The sequence below is a fragment of the Chelonia mydas genome, chromosome 2 (assembly GCF_015237465.2).
Source record: "Chelonia mydas isolate rCheMyd1 chromosome 2, rCheMyd1.pri.v2, whole genome shotgun sequence".
Taxonomy (NCBI): Eukaryota; Metazoa; Chordata; order Testudines; family Cheloniidae; genus Chelonia; species Chelonia mydas.
In genome coordinates this window covers 46,940,194-46,962,937 of record NC_057850.1, presented here as the reverse complement: position 1 = coordinate 46,962,937, position 22,744 = coordinate 46,940,194, and the positions used below count along the sequence as shown (strand labels likewise).

General features: G+C 40.8%; 1 protein-coding gene across 1 annotated transcript in view; it reads left to right on the top strand.

The window, feature by feature from the left end:
• Positions 1–22,744, top strand: part of CNBD1 (cyclic nucleotide binding domain containing 1) — a 280,150-nt gene that overhangs the window by 184,233 nt on the left and 73,173 nt on the right. The window contains exon 8 of the mRNA XM_043538780.1: positions 1,762–1,894. Within this exon, the coding sequence (XP_043394715.1) occupies positions 1,762–1,894 (133 nt within the window). The remainder of the gene's footprint in view (positions 1–1,761; positions 1,895–22,744) is intronic.

Below are 22,744 nucleotides of genomic sequence, written 5' to 3'. Positions count from 1 at the left end.
TCTCCATTCCTGCCCCCAGTTGCTGTATGGTCTGAACTGGGATAAACTGGCTTTTCTGGTAGTTTACTTGAAAGTTGTGGGAATAAAAACACTGAACTCCAAATATGGTGGCCCTAATTCTCAGATCCAAGCAAGCTGTGCTTAGTGAACAAGCTAAGGGTAGAGACAAAGGCAACTCTATGTCATTCTTATGCTCCCTCTTCTTTCTATCTCACTAATGCTCTCAGATTCTGGGACCAGCTGGTGATTAGTCTGGCCTACCGTATAATGTAGAGCAATCACAGTGCTGCTGTAAATTGTGACTGGCTATAAGAGTGTGGCAAGGCCATAGTGGCAGCCAGGGATCACTGAAACACAGCAGCACTATAGCCATGTCCCTCTTACCTGGCATTGGCCACTGTCGGAAGACAGGATACTGGGTTAGGTGGACCTTTGATCTGACCCAGAATGGCTGTTCTTATGCTCCCCAGGACATGCCCCAACACATCATCTGTATTGGGGCTGTGATGGGCATGGCCTCGACATGGCTACACAAGTTATACACCACCTAAAGATTCCCTCAAACTGGTGGAATTTTCATCTGACCATATAAACCAGTATTATGCCATATTTTTCTCCCTAGAGTAGTAAAAGAAGATGGATCAGGCCCAAAGGTCTGGCCTGTTGCCTTGTTCCACCTTTAGTCTTGAGGTTGCTCAAATCATGATGTCACCCAGCAAGTAACAGATGTGAATGTGAACATTTGGAAGAAGAGCTCTGGAACTCTCTCTATAGCTATTATTTTCTATATCTAAACAAGGAAAACAGCATCTTTCACACAAGCAATGGATGAAATTCCAAGATACAGGGGATGCATTTTTAAATTGAAGGGGAGCATCAAGCTGTTCCATGGAGCATGTTGGTTTTCTTTATTTGTCATCCAGGTTATCTGTAATTTTTATGCGGTTCCTTTTTTGACAAACAAGAAAAAGTTACCTGCTAAAAAGGAGAGTGAGTAATGGAGAGATTTGGAAAGATAAATTCCATACATTATGCAAAGTTTTTAGGTATGTATTTTTTCTGTAATATAACAATGTGTGTTCTGTTCCCTTCCTCCTCTTAGATTGTATAATCTTTGGAATGCTAGATGGAGCCTGGGAAGTGATGGGTGTGACCCGAGGGTGTTGTAAATAACAAAAAGTCATGTTTCCAAGATCTGGGTGTTAAGCCATGTTAATGAGGTGTGGTTAAATATTGTAGAAAGAGTACATGAGCATATTGTGAATGGGGCCCAAGTCTAGTTAAACTCAAAGTGGAAACACATTTTTAAGGCATCGTTTCATTGCTTCACAAATCAGCTGTTTTTGATTTGGTAAGCAGCAGCTTTATACTTCAAAGGATCAGTGCCTCTGTGTTGAGACTGACAAGATTGACTTCTGAGTTTGATTTATGCAGCAGAGACAGGATCTTAGAGTAAGGTTTCCCTCCCACCCCCATTTAAAAAAATCACAAGTATGTTTAATCATTTTCTAAAGAAGTTCACAATTCGGAAAAAGAAATTCTAATAGCTATTTCTCAAGTTGGAATTACTAAAGATTAGTATTTTGGCTCTACTGTCACAAAACCTACCTAAAAATAAACGTCATGCATCTCAAAATTTGCTTTACTTTATTGGTTTTTAATATGCAAATGGTGTTTTTTTCTTTGCTGCTTTTTTCATTTTAGGTTTTTTCTTCTTTTACATATTTTATCATTACTGTTGAACATGTATCTGTCTTTCAGGAAATAGCTAAGCGTGAACGAATTGCCAAGGAAAAATTAATTCATGGCTGTCCATATTATCGCTCCTGGCCTGTGCTTTATGTATTTCACTTAATGTCTCATTTGAAATGGAGGCAATTTCCTGCAGGCTATGGTTAGTTTCAGTCTATTTTTATTCACTTGTAAATTCGCAATACAAAGTTATTTTGGGGCAAATAACAGCAAAGTAATAAATTACACATAATTAAGGAAGATTCCTATAAGTGTTTGTTTCCTTAAACTATTTTTCAGTCATTTCTCAAACTGAAATGATTTAAAGCTTCAGATAGACATAATTTAGTAGGATCATCCTTTATTCATATTAAAACTGAAAGATAAAATCTTTTAACCGGACAGTTAATACTGGGAGTGAATTATATCTATAATCTGCGTTAAAATAAAAAATTAATGACTATCGGAAGCTTTTGATTAATTAGTTGTTAAAAGTTGCTTGTTATCCCACTCATTGCATTGGGAGGTGCCCAGTGTGATAGATCAGAATCTATTCCAGAATGTGCATTCAGACTCAGTTGTATTAGATGATCTGGGATGATTATAAAAAGGAGTAAAACCCATATATTACATGCAATATAAGGTCATTAGAAATCTTTTTCTTTTTTTCCGCTTGACTTATATAATTACTTTTTTGGCTGATCCCTTTGAGATAACGTTTTTGAAAGACTTGTATAAATTCTGAGAACATGCAATTGCATGAATAAACAATTATAGTTCAGATAGGTATTATAGATATTACTAATTGGTGTCATTGGTCACACAGGACTTGTTTGGAGTAAAGATCTGCCTTTGTTGGTGTTATTTAAAATCTGTTTTGTTGTTTATACAGCACAGTAGAGGCTCTCTGCAAAGGATGTCATTGGCAATTTGCCAGGAGCATTGTGCCTAGTTTGTAGAGAAAGGATCACTTTGCATCCATCTTTTGTGCCAATATATGGCTCATTGAGGCTATCAGTCCTCAATGGCAGGTGGCACCTGATGGTCAAACACAAGCCATGGAACTTGATGATACAGCTTTCAGCTACCTCCATCTTCAATGTAGATGTGCAGTCCTTGGATGCCATATGCCACGGTACACAATATTAACACAGGTGGAGGCCCCGGGGTCAAGTTGGGGTCTGATACTTGGGGTCTGATAGCCTCAATGAGCCATAAATTGGCACAAAAGATGGAAATGTTCATTTATTTGGACCAGCACAATTTAAATGTGTTTTTATCTGGGCTACAGAGTTCTGCCTTCATCTTGCTCTGTTCCCTTACTAATGTAATTTCCATCCCCTTCCTACTGTCTTTGTGCATCTGCCTCGTAATTAATTTCGCCTCATACCTGCAGTGACTTCTTGATTAACTATTTCTTTAGATAAAATGATAAGTACAGATATTTGATTTATTTTACTATATAAAACATATTTTGGATAATTAAGTCACTTTATAATGGTGGCTGGCATTATGAGCCCCATTTTACAGAGGCACAGAGAAATTAAGTGATTTGTGTAAGGACATACACCAAATCTGCATCAGACCTAAGACTAGAATCTAGGTTTTGTGACAGCTAGGTCCATGCTTACTGTCTTCCGCTAAGCCTGATGGGAGACTCCCAGAGAATACGCACTAAAAAACACTGGGGAGGGTGGATTTTTGACAAGACAGAAGGTGAGAAAAGGAACACCGATTACAGCCTGAATTGCCTTGGGCACTTCTGGGGAAGACTAAGCAACAGATTTAAAATATTTAGTCTGCCTTGAAACTCAGGCTCAAATCTAGGCTGGTTTGTCTTTGCTTTTCACCCTCAAGATAAATAAGATGCATTCTAAGCTGTTTGATCTGTACATCTTTCAGACAAGAACTTAAAAATTTGAAGGTAAAAACGTGGCTCCGTTGAAGTAAATGGGAGCTTTGCCATCTATTTCAGTGGGGCCAGGATTTCACTTCGAAGCTCTATCTGCTATCACATTTTTTAAGATGAGGAGTTCAACTCAGTATCACTGTATAAAATGTCCCTCTTCGCACTGTGGTGCAGTGCACAGTTTGACAGCTGGCTGCTGCCCACATCCACAGAGTCCTGCTGCAATGTAGTATTGATCTATCTGTCTAATAGGTACAGTGCCTTGGTATGCAAGGTGCTATATAAACGTAAAATATTATTGCAATGCACTCGACTTAACTGGGACAGTTGCTTTATTGGAAACCTCCCAGATTAATGAAGCCTAATGATAGCAGATTTTTAATGACTGCTTCTTAATTGGTGCATATTAGCATATATACTGCATGATGGATTTTTTGTTAGTGCCAAGTAGTTAAATGGTGTGGAAAAAGGTGAATATTTAAGATATGGGGTGAAATTCTTGCCCCACTCAAATAAAAGGCAAAATTCCCATTTACTTCAATAGGGCCAGGATTTCATCCATTGTCTTTTAAAAGAGAAATCTGTCACATTAAATGGCAAGGGTGGCTGGTTTCTGGAGGCATCCAGCCAAACATAATGGAAATCACAAGTTCCGTTTGTATGTCTACCCTCCATTATGTCCCATCATTAATGCAGTTTTAAGATAAAGATGTTAAGCACTCCCTATTTCAGCTTCATATTGACCCCATCCCTTCCACTCCACTAATGTCTCCACCCTGGTCATCTTCTACCCACTAGTTGCCTCTGTGTTCACTTCCATCCTGCCCTCTGTGCATGATACAGCCTCCCTGAGCTTAGTTGCAGGGCTCTTCACCTGCCTCTTAAAGACCCACTTCTGTCATGCTGCCAAGAGTGAATCCAATTGTCTTATGTAAATATACCTTATTTCTTGCCCTCCTAAATTCTGTCTACATGCCTGTCTATCCTTAGTGTGTGAGCTCCTCACAGTGAACACTGTCCCTTCTGAATGTGTGGAAAAACACCTACCACATACAGAGGTCAGGTCTACACTACAACGGGGATCAACGCTTCGAGATCGATCCACGAGGCGGTTGATTTAGCGGGTCTGCCAAATCGACTGCAGATCACTCTCCAGTCGACCCCTGTACTCGACCCCCAACGAGACGTGTAAGGTAAGTCGATGGGAGATTTTCTCCCATCGACCCCTTGCCATGTAGACCCTGTGGTAACTCGACCTAAGGTATGTCAACTCCAGTTACATTATTCACATAGCTGGAATTGCACAGTGTAGGTCGACTTACCGCAGTAGTGTAGACATAGCCTGAGTGTTGCCATAAACAAGCAGGGATAGATTTTTTCAGAAGTGCTCAGCTCCCAGCAGCTCTCACTGTAAGTCTCAATTTGTATGAGAATGGGGAACTGTTGAGTGCTTACCACTTCTGAAAATGTCGCCATTTATTTAGGGCCTAAGTGGGTGCTGTTGGATCTGAGCTCTTTTGAAAATCTTGCCTACAATAAATAAATAATAATAATACACAAAAAGCAGGAATACATATGTAATGTTGAAAGTTCGTTAATTTTGTTTTCTTGTTCTGATGCAAAAAGATATGGTCTCTCTTTATATCATTATAAATTATCTGCTAATAAAACTAATGAATACAAAGAGGAATTCCTTATACAGTCCTACATATAGAAAATCTTCAGGTTTTTTTTTAGTGCTCATTAAGATCTACAATACAAAGATTGAAAAAAGTCAGGTCAATGGTTCTGAACTTCTGAGCATTTTAAATTCAGTCGGTCAGAGTTGGAGATGATCTCCAGTGTGAGAGGATTCCCCAGCTGAGATTAAATTTAAGTAACCACTCAGAAGACAGACAATAATAGGCTGCTTAATTAAAATGGTCTTCTAATAAATGTAGAGCAGAACTATATTCATTACTCAGGGGATACTCTGTACAACCTCTTGTACAGGCTTTCCTGCACACACATTTCTTTAGCAGATTGGGCCACTTCAGACAAGAATTTGGGTATGGATATATTGCATATCTTCAGTATGCATTAGCTAATGTTTAAATATCTATGACTCTGGATTAATACAATCCTCAATCCTGTAAAGGAAGCATGGATCCTTACTTCCCCAGGGGGTACAATTAAAGTAAAAGTTTATCCAAAGATATCTGCTTAAAGAAAAAAAATTATCATCAGCAGGTCTTAAACCTGTTAAGCCCCCAGTGACCCAACCATGTGTATATGTATATATATTATACATATATATTATATATAATGTAAAATATATTTTAGTAGCCAAAAAACAATAAAGATTTAATAAAAGCACAGGATATAAGCATTATTGAAACTGTGAATTCTATAGGATCTCAAATAATGACTGATCTTTAGATAAAAGGAGTACTTGTGGCACCTTAGAGACTAACCAATTTATTTGAGCATAAGCTTTCGTGAGCTACAGCTCACTTCATCGGATGCATACTGTGGAAAATACAGAAGATGTTTATATACATACAAACCATGAAAAAATGGGTGTTTACCACTACAAAAGGTTTTCTCTCCCCCTACCCTACTCTCCTGCTGGTAATAGCTTATCTAAAGTGATAACTCTCCTTACAATGTGTATGATAATCAAGGTGGGCCATTTCCAGCACAAATCCAGGGTTTAACAAGAACCGACAGAGGAAGGGAGGGGGGTAGGAAAAAACAAGGGGAAATAGGTTACCTTGCATAATGACTTAGCCACTCCCAGTCTCCATTCAAGCCTAAGTTAATTGTATCCAATTTGCAAATGAATTCCAATTCAACAGTCTCTCGCTGGAGTCTGGTTTTGAAGTTTTTCTGTTGTAATATTGCAACTTTCATGTCTGTAATCGCGTGACCAGAGAGATTGAAGTGTTCTCCGACTGGTTTATGAATGTTATAATTCTTTACATTTATTTATTCTCTACGTAGAAGAATAAATGGACACAAATCAGATGTCAAGAATCAAGATGTCAACAGCAGGAGAGTGGGGTAGGGGGAGAGAAAACCTTTTGTAGTGGTAAACACCCATTTTTTCATGGTTTGTATGTATATAAACATCTTCTGTATTTTCCAGAGTATGCATCCGATGAAGTGAGCTGTAGCTCACAAAAGCTTATGCTCAAATAAACTGGTTAGTCTCTAAGGTGCCACAAGTACTCCTTTTCTTTTTGAGAATACAGACTAACACGGCTGTTACTCTGAAAACTGATCTTTAGATAAAATTTGACTATCATCTCTGTTCAACATTGGTTATGACTTGATTTTCCCAAGGCTCTTTCTCTTACTGGCAAGAAATCATATTTTCAGTGCCACTGTTAGTTGCCCTATGTCTCAGTATAAAGGATGTGATTGCCTTGCTTACATCTCTGAAAATATTAAATGATTCTCTTTGTGTAAAAAGAATAAGTTGATCCATGATTTTTCTGTTTGTTTGTTTGTTTGTTCTTCTGCATTCGCCTGGTTTTCATTCTCCTTTGTTTTTACCCCTTCCTATCCTCTGTGGACAATTTTGCCATTGTTTCAGTTTTATGCATTGAGTTAATCCCTAGAGAGCCATCTATAACGTGATCCATTCTGCCTTCCAGTCAGTTATGGCACCCATTGACAACATTTGGGGAAAAAATGTTTTTGATCATTTCAGACTCAGTGCTAGCAGCCTGGGAGATTAGTATTGTCACTGTTTTTTATTGACAGGATCATCTTCTGTTTTTTTACTTTCTCTTTTCTAGGTCAAAGAGTTTATGCCATCAGAAGTGTCTGACTTAAGGTGTATTAGTACCTTCATGAGCAGAAAATACTGGGTACAAAAGAGCTCTTTAATCTAGCAGAGAAAGGCATAACAAGAACCAATGGCTAAACATTAAAGCCAGACAAATTATCATTAGAAATAAGGCACACATTTTTAACAGTGAGAGTGATTAACCATTGCAACAAAGTACCAAGGGCAGTGGTAGATTCTCCATCACTTGAAGTGTTCAGATGAAGACTGGATGCCTTTCTGGAAGATATGCTTTAGTTAATCCCAAATTACTGGGCTCAATACAGGAGTAACTGAATGAAAGTCTATTGCCTTTGTTATACAGGAGGTCAGACTAGGGGATCTAATGGTCCCTTTTGACCTTAAATTCTATGAATTTATGACTAAACCAGCCATGAACAACAATCACTGGTCTTAAAGTGTTAGGAAAATCCTGATCTGAGACATGTACAGATCAGAAAAGGCAGATCATTAAATAAGTATTACAAAGGCAGTTAAAGACAAGTGCAGTGCAAAAATTACATAACTGCAGGGAATCTTCAGCACTAGAGGAGCATGAGAGCCAGTGCCACAAAACAATCCTATGCTTTGGGGCAAGAGGGCACCAGAAAGCTGGAGGCAGCCATTTGTGTGAGGAAATTGGCTGTAAGTACCTCATTCAAAGATTAGGAATGACTGATTCTATTGCTTCCTTTGGTGAAATGATTACATAAAAATATTTTGCCCCACTGGCATTTCTGGTGACGCACCCCATGCATATGTGCATGTTCAAGCACACACAGTTTATATACCCGGTAGTTATAATGGCCTCAGATATGACTGTACATCTTAACTTGATGAACAAGGAGCATTGTTGAGAGGTATGAGAATGCTCTTAGTAAAGCTGCATGCCCCCGTGGAACATGAGGATTCTGTTCTGACCCCCAAATGTCCCAAAATTCAGCATGCCTTTCCTGTGCCTAATCAGCACCAATCAACAGCAGCATAGCCTGTCTCCAAAGCCTCACTTTTATAGGAAGTTTAGTGGATTACTTTTCTTCAGGTAAGTGGATTACCTTTTCAAAACTGAGATGTGTGATAAATGCTTCCCTGTCTGTTCCACTGGGGACAGGGATAGGTCTGCATGTAGGGCCAAATTTACAAAGCTATTTAGGCATAAAGTTGTAGATGGGTGCCGGGGAGGATCTACAAAATTCCAAAGCAGCTTAGGTGCCTTACTCACATTGATTTTCATGTGACTACGCATCTTTGTTAACTTACATTTATATTTTAGCATCTCAATAAAATTAGAATCAGTTGTAGCAGTCTCTTGAAATTAGGCCAGTTATTTAAGTAGCTAAGTATGGTCCCTAACTTTAACTACCTGAGTTTGAAAATGTTGGCCACATTTAGTAAAGAACCTCTAATAGATTATAAAATAAATGCTAGTATAATAAAAATTTTGCTGGGCTCCAAGGTATATTTTTTGAAGAAGAGTATTTTTATTATAATGGATTTTATCATGCAAATATTTCATTTTAGGGCAAAGTTATAGAGTACAACACCAAGCCATAATCTAAAATGCAAACAGATAATCTCCATACTGAGACATGCTAGATGGGTATGACTGTTGCTATTGGAAAAGTATTTTGGCAGAATCCTCCATTAGAAAAATTTGGCATCTTTCTGCTCTTTTTATATCTCTTCCTTGGGAAGTTGAGTGGATTCTGTAGTCCTACAGCTTCTATTATCCAGCTCAATAAGTATGTACCATACTACCCCTCACTTCTCTGCAAGACTGTGCATGACCAGGGAACAACTGATCCTCTTGTTCCTAGTAAAATGTATTCTTCTGATTCTGTTTAACTTCCTTTAAGATCACAGCATTTCTGTGGATGGCTGCTAGAAATAGCAGGTGCTTTTTCTATTTCATCACAGCAATGCTTGGAATATTTGTAATGTAACCAGATGCCTCTCTTTGTTTCTTAAAAAGTATAAAGAATATTTCACCAATTCTTATTCTTCTCTGCCTTTCTGATTTTATGAACAGAATTTTCCTTTAAGTGCCTGTCTTTCTTTGATAATCCGGTAGGTCACCTTGTTATATTAATAACTACAGAATGCATAACATCCCTTTTTTAAAAGAAATCACTGGTATATATAGACATGGAAGCTGTACCATCTATGTGTCTCATAAAAGTTAGAATAATTTCCCTTGGCATCTTTTATCATGTAAGTGTCATCAGAATATAATGTTTTCATTAAGATTGTGCTCAATGATTTTTCCTTTTTTTATTTTATTTGGCTATTAAGTGCCTTACAAGATGTATAATATATAATGCTTTCTGCAGAACTGCTGCTTTGGAGTGTGTGGGGATTGTGTGTAAATCCTCATAAATCCAGATGAGGTTTTCCTACCTGTAATTATTTTATTTTAGATTTCTCATAAAGAAAACTGAGATTATATTCTGATTAGTTTCAAATCAACTAAATTGCTTTCTGCTCAGATCATATATCAATAATAGCATATAGTAAGCTGTGTCTTGGAGCCAAACAGAGCCTAATTTTGTGGTCATAGAATATCAGGGTTGGAAGGGACCTCAGAAGATCATCTAGTCCAAACCCCTGCTCAAAGCAGGACCAATCCACAGCTAAAAATCATCCCAGCCAGGGCTTTGTCAAGCCTGACCTTAAAAACTTCTAAGGAAGGAGATTCCACCACCTCCCTAGGTAATGCATTCCAGTGTTTCACCACCCTCCTAGTGAAAAAGTTTTTCCTAATATCCAACCTAAACCTCCCCCACTGCAACTTGGGACCATTACTCCTTGTTCTGTCATCTGCTACCACTGAGAACAGTCTAGATCCATCCTCTTTGGAACCCCCTTTGAGGTAGTTGAAAGCAGCTATCAAATCCCCTCTCATTCTTCTCTTCTGCAGACTAAACAATCCCATTCCCTCAGCCTCTCCTCATAAGTCATGTGTTCCAGTCCCCTAATCATTTTTGTTGCCCTCCGCTGGACGCTTTCCAATTTTTCCACATCCTTCTTGTAGTGTGGGCCCCAAAACTGGACACAGTACTCCAGATGAGGCCTCACCAATGTCGAACAGAGGGGAATGATCATGTCCCTCGATCTGCTGGCAGTGCCCCTACGTATACATCCCAAAATGCCATTGCCCTTCTTGGCAACAAGGGCACACTGTTGACTCATGTCCAGCTTCTCGTCCACTGTAACCCCTAGGTCCTTTTTTGCAGAACTGCTGCTGAGCCATTCGGTCCCAGTCTGTAGAGGTGCATTGGGTTCTTCCGTCCTAAGTGCAAGACTCTGCACTTGTCCTTGTTGAACCTCATCAGATTTCTTTTGGTCCAATCCTCTAATTTGTCTAGGGCACTCTGTATCCTATCCCTACCCTCCAGCATATCTACCTCTCCTCCCACTTTAGTGTCATCTGCAAACTTGCTGAGGGTGCAATCCACACCATCCTCCAGATTATTAATGAAGATATTGAACAAAACCGGCCCAAGGACCTACCCTTGGGGCGCTCCACTTGATACCGGCTGCCAACTAGACATGGAGCCATTGATCCTACCCGTTGAGCTCAACAATCTAGCCAGCTTTCTATCCACCTTATTGTCTATTCATCCAGCCCATACTTCTTTAACTTACTGGCAAGAATGCTGTTGGAGACCATGTCAAAAGCTTTGCTAAAGTCAAGGAACAACACGTCCACTGCTTTCCCCTCATCCACAGAGCAAGTTATTTCGTCATAGAAGGCAATTAGATTAGTCAGGCATGACTTGCCCTGGGTAAATCCATGCTGACTGTTCCTGATCACTTTCCTCTCCTCTAAGTGCTTCAGAATTGACTCCTTGAGGACCTGCTCCATGATTTTTCTAGGGACTGAGGTGAGACTGACTGGCCTGTAGTTCCCAGGATCCTCCTCCTTCCCTTTTTTAAAGATGGGCACTACATTAGCCTTTTTCCAGTCGTCTGGGACCTCCCTCGATCGCCATGAGTTTTCAAAGGTAATGGCCAATGGTTCTGCAATCACATCCACCAACTCCTTTAGCATTCTCAGATGCAGCGCATCTGGCCCCATAGACTTGTGCTCATCCAGCTTTTCTACATAGTCCCAAGCCACCTCTTTCTTCACAGAGGGCTGGTCACCTCCTCCCCATGCTGTGCTGCCCAGTGCAGCAGTCTGGGAGCTGACCTTGTTCGTGAAGACAGAGGCAAAGAAAGCATTGAGTACATTAGCTTTTTCCACATTCTCTGTCACTAGGTTGCCTCCCTCATTGAGTAAGGGGCCCACACTTTCCTTGACTTTCTTCTTGTTGCTAACATACCTGAAGAAACCCTTCTTGTTACTCTTAACATCTCTTGCTAGCCGCAACTCCAGGTGTGATTTGGCTTTCCTGATTTCACTCCTGCATGCCCGAGCAGTATTTTTATACTCTTCCCTGGTCATTTGTCCAATCTTCCACTTCTTGTAAGCTTCATTTTTGTGTTTAAGATCAGCAAGGATTTCACTGTTAAGCCAAGCTGGTCGCCTGCCATATTTACTATTCTTTCTACACATCGGGATGGTTTGTCCCTGTAACCTCAATAAGAATTCTTTAAAATACAGCCAGCTCTCCTGGACTCCTTTCCTCACAAATCTTGGGAGACAGGCCAGTCCTTGCCTACAGACAGCCCCCCAACCTGAAGAGAATACTCACCAGCAACCACATACCACACAACAGAACCACTGACCCAGGAACCTATCCTTGCAACAAAGCCCTTTGCCAACTGTGCCCACATATCTATTCAGGGGACACCATCACAGGGCCTAATAACATCAGCCACACTATCAGAGGCTCGTTCACCTGCACATCTATCAATGTGATATATGCCATCATGTACTAGCAATGCCCCTCTGCCATGTACATTGGTCAAACTGGACAGTCTCTACGTAAAAGAATAAATGGACACAAATCAGATGTCAAGAATTATAACATTCATAAACCAGTCAGAGAACACTTCAATCTCTCTGGTCACGTGATTACAGACATGAAAGTTACGATATTACAACAGAAAAACTTCAAATCCAGACTCCAGCGAGAGACTGCTGAATTGGAATTAATTTGCAAATTGGATACAATTAACTTAGGCTTGAATAGAGACTGGGAGTGGCTAAGTCAATATGCAAGGTAACCTATTTCCCCTTGTTTTCCTAACCCCTCCCCCCCTTCCTCAGATGTTCTTGTTAAATCCTGGATTTGTGCTGGAAATGGCCCACCTTCATTATCATACACATTGTAAGGAGAGTGATCACTTTAGATAAGCCATTACCAACAGGTGAGAGGGTTTGTTTCGGGGGGGCGGGGGGGAACCTGGATTTGTGCTAGAAATGGCCCACCTTGATTATCATACACATTGTAAGGAGAGTGATCACTTTACATAAGCTATTACCAGCAGGAGAGTGGGGTGGGGGGAGAGAAAACCTTTTGTAGTGATAAACACCCATTTTTTCATGATTTGTGTATATAAAAACAAACATCTTCTGTATTTTCCACAGTATGCATCCGATGAAGTGAGCTGTAGTTCACGAAAGCTTATGCTCAAATAAATTGGTTAGTCTCTAAGGTGCCACACGTACTCCTTTTCTTTTTCCCCCTCTTGTTATTCACCCAGGGGATTGCAGCTGACTGGCTTTTTATAACAGACAGGCCCACTCAAGGCTCACCTGGAACAAAGCATTCCCAATTCACACTTTTCAAACAAACAAACAAACAAGCACATGGTCAAAGTGTCCCCACCACAGACACTCGGATAGTCACCAACACAGCCTCCCTAATGCAGCCCTTAGCATACCTCAACTGGTCCTTAACTGAGCAAAACTCCTGTAGATTTCAGTGCTCTTTGCACCCATTTACTGCAGGACTGAGTTTGGTCCCCACATAACACCAACTCTGTGGCACACCCACTGAGTACCAAATGGGTGCAAGTCACACTACTTTGCCATTTCCGTGTTCTGACCTCTTAATGCAGCAGGTAATTTATGTCATCATTTATGTCGCTGCTGTATTTGGGCCCCAGTTAGTGCTGGTTGGAGAACTTTTGACTACAGTTTTTGATGAAAGGTACAAACAATTTTTCACAAAGCTTTTTGTGAATTTTTCACCTAGTTTTGTTTTTACCTGCTCTCTCTTTAATCTTTGTCCAAAAGAAAATGGCTGAAGGCAATAGAAGATATGTTAGAGAATTCTCAACAGTCTGGGTCAAATCCATGACAGTGCAGCTCCATTGATTTGAATGGAGTTGTAGCAGGGAGGAATCTGGCGCTCTTAGTCTACTATCTCTGGGTGAGAGATGAGTTTTATTGGTAATGCAGGGCAGCAGAGAGTTCACACTAAGGACCTAATCCTGCAACGATCTCCATGTGGGCAGATCCTTCACCTGCATGGAATCTTGCTGACTTCCTGGAGGTTCTTCACAGGAGCTGGAGTCTGCTCTTGTCGAGCCATTTGCAGGATCTGAGCCCAAGCTAGTTTGTTCTTCAAGTAAGCAAGAGACTTCAGCCCAGGGTAAGCTCTGGGTTTTATCTTTAGGTTGATAAACATTCATGAGAAAATATTAACCAAAACAGTTGCATTATACGGTAGTTTCCTACATGTAATAGAGACCATTGTGATCATTTCATCCCACTTCCTATGTAGCACAGGCCATATAATTTCAGAATGTCCTGCATCAAGCACAATAATAGAGCTGGGCAAACAACTGATTTTTCGGTTTTTTTGGACGTTCCAAAAAATTGGTTCTGGGGTGAAACAATATTGAAAATTGTCAGAATTTCATTTTGGGTAAAGTAAAAGTTTTCATTTTCTTCAAAACAAAATGTTTCGTTTTGGGTATTTTTAGCAAAAGAGAATGAAATAAAGGGCTAGACTGACAAAACACAGCTGGAGGAGGAAGTGCCAGTGTCCCCTTATAACCTTTAGCTCAGTGGCTAGGGCAATCACCTGGCATGTAGAAGACCAGGTTTGAATCCCTCTTCTGGAGCAGGGTTGGTTTGACATTTCTGGTGGGGTTTTTTTTAACCAAAACAATTTCCCCCAAATTACACAAATTGGTTTCAGTTAACCCAATTAAAAAAAAAAAAAATGAAGAAGCTTCAGCAGCTCTACCCAATAACCTGTGGTTAAACTAAAGCAAACCTTTTAGAAAGAATTCTAATCTTAATTTAAAAGTTTCAAGTCATGGAGAATTCAACACATCCGTTGGTGAGTTTTTTTCAATGATTGATTACCCTCTCTCAAAAATGTGCACCTTCCTTTCAGTTTAAATGTACCTTGTTCTAACTTCCAGCCATTGAATCTTGTTATGCTGCCATCTGCTAGATTAAAGAGCCCTCTCCTCCACAAAAGTTTGTGGCTATCTTCAGTTCCATTGGCTTGAAACAGAATGTTTACATAATTTCAGAGAGGGTAGTGGAGAATAGACATGGTATATTGTGAACTACTGTTAATATATCAATTTGTGGTTCCCATGGAAAGCAAATAAATGATAAGACAGGTCTCAGTCTGTTGTCAAAAAACAGAAAAATGGCCAGTATCACAGTTTTGCCACCTCACTGTCCTAGGATCTTTTTAAAAATTCTGTCTAATGATCTAATATGTTGCTATTTTTGTTAAATCTGATTAATGATGGCATCTAAAAAAATAAGCTCAGCTAAGTGGAACCAAATGCAATCTTATTTTCATTTTTTTCTACTAACATATAGGTGTTGGTCTAAGGAAAAAAATATTTCATCTTACAAATGTATGTGCTTACAATGATTTTGGGAAATCAGTGAGACCTACATAACCACTGGTTTCTCCAGTTTACAGAACACCTGGAGTCATTCACTTTGAGAGCAATTAATTAGTATTTATTAAAATAATATATTTAACAAAAACAGAAACATTTTTGCTTTTTCCCTTAAAAAAGATGACCTCAGCATTATTTTGATTTTCATTCTCTCGTTAGCTCCTTCCCCTCGATTAATGTGAGTGTTCTGGTGTTCTGTGTACTGAGGTGTACTGAAGTGTACTGTGGGCTTGAAATAGTACCGCCCTGGTCTCCAGTTATCCAAGTACAGGCTTTCCCATTCCACTGACCCACTGTGCCTTAGCAGTGAACTGTTAATTCAGTCTTTGGCTTCTTTGCAGAGGCTGCTAAGAAGGGTGCAAGATATTGAAGAGAAAACAATCAAACTAATTTTCACATAGGCCACCATCAAACGGCCAGTAGAGGGAGTACCATCTTTAACATGAAAATGTAGTTGTATGACCAAGGCAGGCCTTTCAAAATAGTCTTATTTTTTGTGCTATAATTTCAATCTTTTAAAATGTAACATCATGAAAAAAGAGGTTTTTGTAGGAAAGGCGTTAGCCTGACACGGTAGACTAATATATTGAATAAATATGCACTTAGGCCATTTTTAAATGTTCCAGACTCATATTTACTTGATGTTACGGGATTTCACACAAAGATATATTTAGACAACTTTTAGCCTCTTATTTACTTGATAGGCTGCAATGACTTCTTTTAATAAATATATATCCTCTGCTTTGAAGCAACTGTAACTCTTAGACCTATAGTAACTGCAATGTTGCCTAGTCCCTTTAGTATGCATACATGGTAACAGTCTGCCCATTGACTACTTTGATGCCTCAGATACATATGAATGAACCAGGGATTCACAGAGGATGAAATTCACCCTCCTTCTGAGGGCCAGCATGTTTGCATGAGTACTTTGTGCTTAGCACTTTCTAAGAATCTGTATTTTTGCAATATTAACCCTGCTCTTGCCAGATTCTGTGAGCAGGTCCTGCCTCATACTAAACTGGGAGGAGTGGTAGATACGCTGGAGGGGAGGGATAGGATACAGAAGGACCTAGACAAATTGGAGGATTGGGCCAAAAGAAATCTGATGAGGTTCAATAAGGATAAGTGCAGGGTCCTGCACTTAGGATGGAAGAATCCAATGCATCGCTACAGACTAGGGACCGAATGGCTAGGCAGCAGTTCTGCGGAAAAGGACCTAGGGGTGACAGTGGACGAGAAGCTGGATATGAGTCAACAGTGTGCCCTTGTTGCCAAGAAGGCCAATGGCATTTTGGGATGTATAAGTAGGGGCATAGCGAGCAGATCGAGGGACGTGATCGTTCCCCTCTATTCGACACTGGTGAGGCCTCATCTGGAGTACTGTGTCCAGTTTTGGGCCCCACACTACAAGAAGGATGTGGATAAATTGGAGAGTCCAGCGAAGGGCAACAAAAATGATTAGGGGTCTAGAGCACATGACTTATGAGGAGAGGCTGAGGGAGCTGGGATTGTTTAGTCTGCAGAAGAGAAGAATGAGGGGGGATTTGATAGCTGCTTTCAACTACCTGAAAGGGGGTTCCAAAGAGGATGGCTCTAGACTGTTCTCAATGGTAGCAGATGACAGAACGAGGAGTAATGGTCTCAAGTTGCAATGGGGGAGGTTTAGATTGGATATTAGGAAAAACTTTTTCACTAAGAGGGTGGTGAAACACTGGAATGCGTTACCTAGGGAGGTGGTAGAATCTCCTTCCTTAGAGGTTTTTAAGGTCAGGCTTGACAAAGCCCTGGCTGGGATGATTTAACTGGGAATTGGTCCTGCTTCGAGCAGGGGGTTGGACTAGATGACCTTCTGGGGTCCCTTCCAACCCTGATATTCTATGATTCTATGATTCTATGATTCATACCAGGCCTCTAATACAAGGGCTTATGTCTCAGGTTCTCTTCCTACTACACTAGATTCCTTATAAATATGAATGTGTGCCCTTGCTTAATGCATTTATAGCACAGTAAAAATCATTTGATGTAATTCTCTGTCAGGGAGAAGTTTGATATTCAGATTAAATGAAGTGCAAATTTTTCTTCAGCTTGCTCAAAATGGAATGTCAGTGGAAGAAACAAAGCCCCTGAGCTCTTGTTTGCAACTAATATTTCCAATAGTGAAAGTGTTTGGTAAAGTGATGCTTCCATTGGTACGAGAATTAAAAGATGTTTTTCTGTACAGTATTTCCCACTTAAACACAAAGGGCCTCGTATTCAGCCATGCTAGACACCCTCAGCACCCAGGGGTGTGTGCTCAGCACTCCTGAAAAATCAAGACTTTAATGTTCAAAAGTGACGAGTCATTTTTAGTGCCTAAATTTTTGGGTACCAAAATTGGCACCATAAATGGGCCATGAGCATCCATGAGGATAGGTACTCAATACTTTGAAAATGGGGCTGTTCTAAGGCAGTGGTTTTCAAACTTTTTTTCTGGTGACCCAGTTGAAGAAAATTGTTGATGCCAGTGACTCAACAGAGCTGGGGATGAGGGAGGGGTTTGTGGTGTGGGGGGGCTCAGGGCTGGGGCAGAGGGTTGGGATGCAAGGGTGAGGGCTGTGGGGTGGGGCCAGGGATGAGGGGTTTGGGGTGCAGGAGGGGCCTCCGGGTTTGGGGGGGGGCTCAGGGCTGGGGTGGGGGTGTGGGACAGGGTCAGGATTTTGGACTGGGGGTGCAGGCTCTGGGGTGGGGCCAAGGATGAGGGGTTTCGGGTGCAGGAGAGGGCTCCAGGTTTGGGGGGCTCAGGGCTAGGGATGGGGGCGCGGGGTTAGGGCACGCGCTTACCTCGGGTGGCTCCCAGTCAGGGGCGCAGCAGGGATGCTAAAACAGGATTCCTACCTGTCCTGGCATCGCGGACCACGCTGCGCTCCAGAAGCAGACAGCAGCAGGTCCGGCTCCTATGAGGAGGCACGCAAGCGGCTCCGCGCAGCTCTCGTAGGCACCGACCCCCCACAGCTCCCATGGACTGGTTTCAAGCTAATGGGAGTGTGGAGCCGGAGCTTGGGGTGGGGGCAGTGTGTGGAGCCACATGGCTCCCCTGCCTAGAAGCCGGACCCGCTGCTGGCCGCTTCCAGGGCGCAGCGCAGTGTCAGGACAGGTAGGGACTAGCCTGCCTTAGCTGGGCAGCACTTTTAACAGCCTGGTCGGCGGTGCTGACCAGAGCCGCCGCGACCCAGTGCCTGACATTCCACGACCCACTGGGTTGCGACCCACAGTTGAAAACCACTGTTCTGAGGTGTCTCAGGTTGGGCACTCAGAAACTGAGGTGCCCCAAATTACTAAGGGTATATTTACACGGCAGCTGAGTGCGAGCCGCCAAATCTGCATAGACAGACATGCACTGGTGTGCTCAGAATAGCCATGTGGACGTTATGGCTGTGGTAGAGGCTTGGGCTAGCCACCCACACTCAAACCTAAGGGGTAAGGTGGGTTTGAGCTCGGGTGGCCGGCCTGAGTTTTCGCCAGTGCCGCAACATCCACATAGCTGTTTTTTAGCATGGTAGCTTGAATGGAGCTGGCACAAATCTGTCTATCCGGGCTGGGATGCTTGCTTCCAGCTGCAGTGTAGACATACAGCATAGGCCTGGGCTTATTACAGTACCTGTTAATAGAAATAATAGTTTCAGTGTCCAAAACAAAGAAAACATTAAATAATGCAGAAGTATCAGGAATATAAATCAGAGAATAAGCGCATGAAAAAGAGTAAATTATCAGTGCACAAAAAGGCAAAATACATTAGAAATGTGACCTGACTAAATAAAATAGATCTAGTCCATGAACCTGTGTATCAGACTGAAATATATTTCATAAAACTGCTGAGCCCTCCTCAGCAAATAGTAGCTAAATGAACAGTCATTAAAAGAATAATATTTTGGTTCAACAAGTTATCCATTTCACAATTTTTATTGTATGTATTTAATAGTGTTTCAATTTGTTCCAAACAGGATATGTACAGAAATAATAATACATAACATTTTCCCCTTCCAGATATTACACCCCCCGCCAGTGGCAATAAGTCTGCCTACAATAGTAATGCTTCCATTCATGCTGTTCCCTAACGTTGGCATTCCTCAGGAATTCAACACCTGCGAGAGTTAAGTGCTTATCTGGCAGCGGTACAGAAGGTGTTGCTGAAGTGGCATTTTAGAAACTAGCCGCACTACGGTATATGCCAATTCACAGGCATTTTAAAAAAAAAATCCCAGCATAACACTGGTTTATATAAATACTTTGAGTGAAAATTTAAAAAAGTAATTTCATTCTGAGGAAATAAGTGTTCTCTGTTAGCCTCTACATACTCCTCTTTGTATACTCCTCCCTTCTAGTGTTTCTGACAGTGCACAAGATTCTTTTGTGAAGGATCTAGAATATACTTACAGTCCATTTCAAACCAATTATTGATGCAGAAGGGCTCAACAAAACTTGAAACAATGATGCACTGGTTTAAGAAAGGATATACTTTTAATATTACCAGTGGGCATGTAAATAAACAGTGAAGCAATTCTAAACAAACAAACAAACAAACAAAAACAGTTGGTATAAAGCATCCCACAAAAGAGAACAAAATGTAAATTTTGTTATTAGTAACAAATTTTCAATTAAACACAAGTTTTAGGTGGACTTCCAAGGTAGTTGTTTCTGTTTTTGTGATCTGTTCTAAAATCTATGTGTAGCAACCCTCATCCTTGTTAACAGCAGAACATGAACTCTGGACCTTCAGCACCAAAGGACAGACCTCTATCATTTGACCTAAAGGACTAGCCCTGGGAACTAATGCCCTCTATAATTTGGAAAGACTTGTTAATTATGTCAGTAGAAATTGTATCAGGCACTAAATCTATTACCTGGGAGAAATAGCTGGCAGCTATCCTCTGTTGATCAGTCACAAAAGGAAATGTGTACACAGCCTAAACAGTTACATGCATTCTATGCAGTACTTCAATGGGCTTGTCTACATTACCCACAGGATCGACGGGCAGCGATCGATCCAGCAGGGGTCGATTTATCGCATCTAGTCTAGAGCACAAACAGTAGAGCGCAAATAGACCTGAGCAAGAAACCTGTATTTCCCTTCAGGCTCATTGCAGCCTCAGAGATTTGTACCGATATCAGTGATCTCTCTGAGCATGTTAATTTCATTCAGCATTACAGTGTTAGCGGTAAAATAACGGTGCACTTTAAGTAATGCTGAATGACAGTGGAAATCCGATACTCATTACATCTACTTTAAAACCAAATGAGCTTATTGTATTATTAAAATAAATGTTGAAGAAATTAATAGAGCAATGATTAAACGGCTATTTTAAAGTGTTACCATACTAGCCATGTTCCATACAGGGGCATGGAGAAGATATTGCTTTACACTATGGGATATAACATCCCTTCACCAACACTGACATATATTGTCTATAAAAGTGGTCGGTTACATTGGTAGTTACAGCTAGGGTGACCAGATGTCCCAATTTTATAGGGACAGTCCCGATTTTTGGGTCTTTTTCTTATATGGGCTCCTATTACTCCCTACCCCCGTCCTGATTTTTTTCACATTTGCTGTCTGGTCACCCTAGTTTCAGCCATCCTGTTAATTCCTCTCCAGATCCTCAGGCCAGGCTTATGTGTAATGCTATAATCATGGGGCAAAGGAGTCTGTTACTTTTTGATGGGGAGAAGCATGACATTTCTGAGGATGTGCTGGCTGCCTGAACCTCCCATTGAAGGCAAGATTGTGGGCAACCTTTGCCTCTGAAAGCCCTGCCTTCCCTTTTATATGGATTTACTACCAGTGGAGATCCTGTAGAACCCTAGGTAAATTTGTCAGGGGCGTTGGACAAAAACTGGGTAGGAGCCTGGGGTAAGCCTGCACATACCCACAGTGCATCACATTTCAAAGAAGACCTGGTGTCAGGTATTTAGGCAGGATGTTAGTATTTGTGGTTGCACTCATGTAAACATTTCTAGAGTCAGGAACCTCTCCTTCTTAACGGCTCATTCTTCAAATACCTGCAGATGTTAAAATATTAATGGGATTGCCTCCTTTTCACAGCAGAGGAGACAGGCAAAGTGGTGAAATAGGGTGAGAGATTTAAGAACCAGCAATAATCCGAAAACCACTTCCGTATCCAGTTTCTTGTACAGCAATCAGACTGGCTCTCCTCACAATTCAAGAGGAGAATCTCCTACCATACAAGAGATTTATTGTGGCAATTCTTGACTTTGAGATCAATAACAGAAGATTATTACAAAGTGTTTTGTTTAAAAAGATTACTTTTCTCATGCCACCTATAATTTAAAAAGCCCTTCTCACACAGCAAAATCAAAGCCAATTCACTAGCACACCGAAAGGCACCTTTAGTGCCATCTTGCTGCCAGGTTCAACTTTCTACTCCCAGCTATGTCAGCACTAGAGCTGTTCACAATTAAATGTATGGTGGGAAGAAGTGGTATTTTCCTCTCCACTGAATTCATTCTCAAAATTGGCTGAACCATTTTTACTTCCATTTTTTTTAAAATCACACTTCGACAGAGACTAGGCCTTGAAATTTCGACTCAATTCAAAGTGAAAGATTTTGGAAGACATAAACAACTGAAGAAAGATTAGGAACAAATCTCTTAGGCAACCTTACTTATAACTGTCGCCAGTAGTATGAGTGCAATGTGTATGGGGCCAGATTTTCCAAAGTGAGGACCCACTATCCCAGAGACACCTCCTTGCCCCACAGAAAACCCGCAGGGTCAAAGATACTGCAGACCCCTGAACACAGAGTCTAACTAGAGCTGTGCGAATAATCAATTTTTCAGTTCTCTCGCAATACTGAAAGTTTTGGGAATTTTCAGCAAATTGAAAAATTGAAAAAATGCTGTTTTAGGTTGAATCAAATGTTTTGATCCAACCCCAAATCCAATATTTTGTTTAATTTCAACCACTTGTAAAGGGTTTTTGATATTTAAAATAAAATTGAAGGACATTTTGAAACAAAAAGTTGTTTTAAACTGAAAAAAATTAAATATTTACAGTTTGAAATTGTTGAAATAAAATATTCTGACTTTAAAAAAAAATTGGCTGGTAAACAGCTTTATGAAACTGACAGAAATTTGCAAAACATTAAAGTGTCATTGGACGCCCATTTTTACTGAAAAAGTTTTGTAAACATTTTTTGGCCAGTCCTACCTTTAATCTCATCCACAGCCCCTCCCTTCCATCTTTGATCTTCTCTATCTGTCACTCCCTATGCCGGTAGCTTCAAAGAGCTCCCCATGCCATTAGCTTCATCGCCCAGCATGGAAGACAGAGAGCAGGTAGTAGGGGATCTTGACCGAGCTGTGGCTTAGCAGCAGGTGCATGTAATCTCATATGTCAACGTGGCAGTCCGCAGTGACAGCCGGTACAAAGAAGACAATTCTGAGTCAGACTTCATCAAAATGCCTAACCC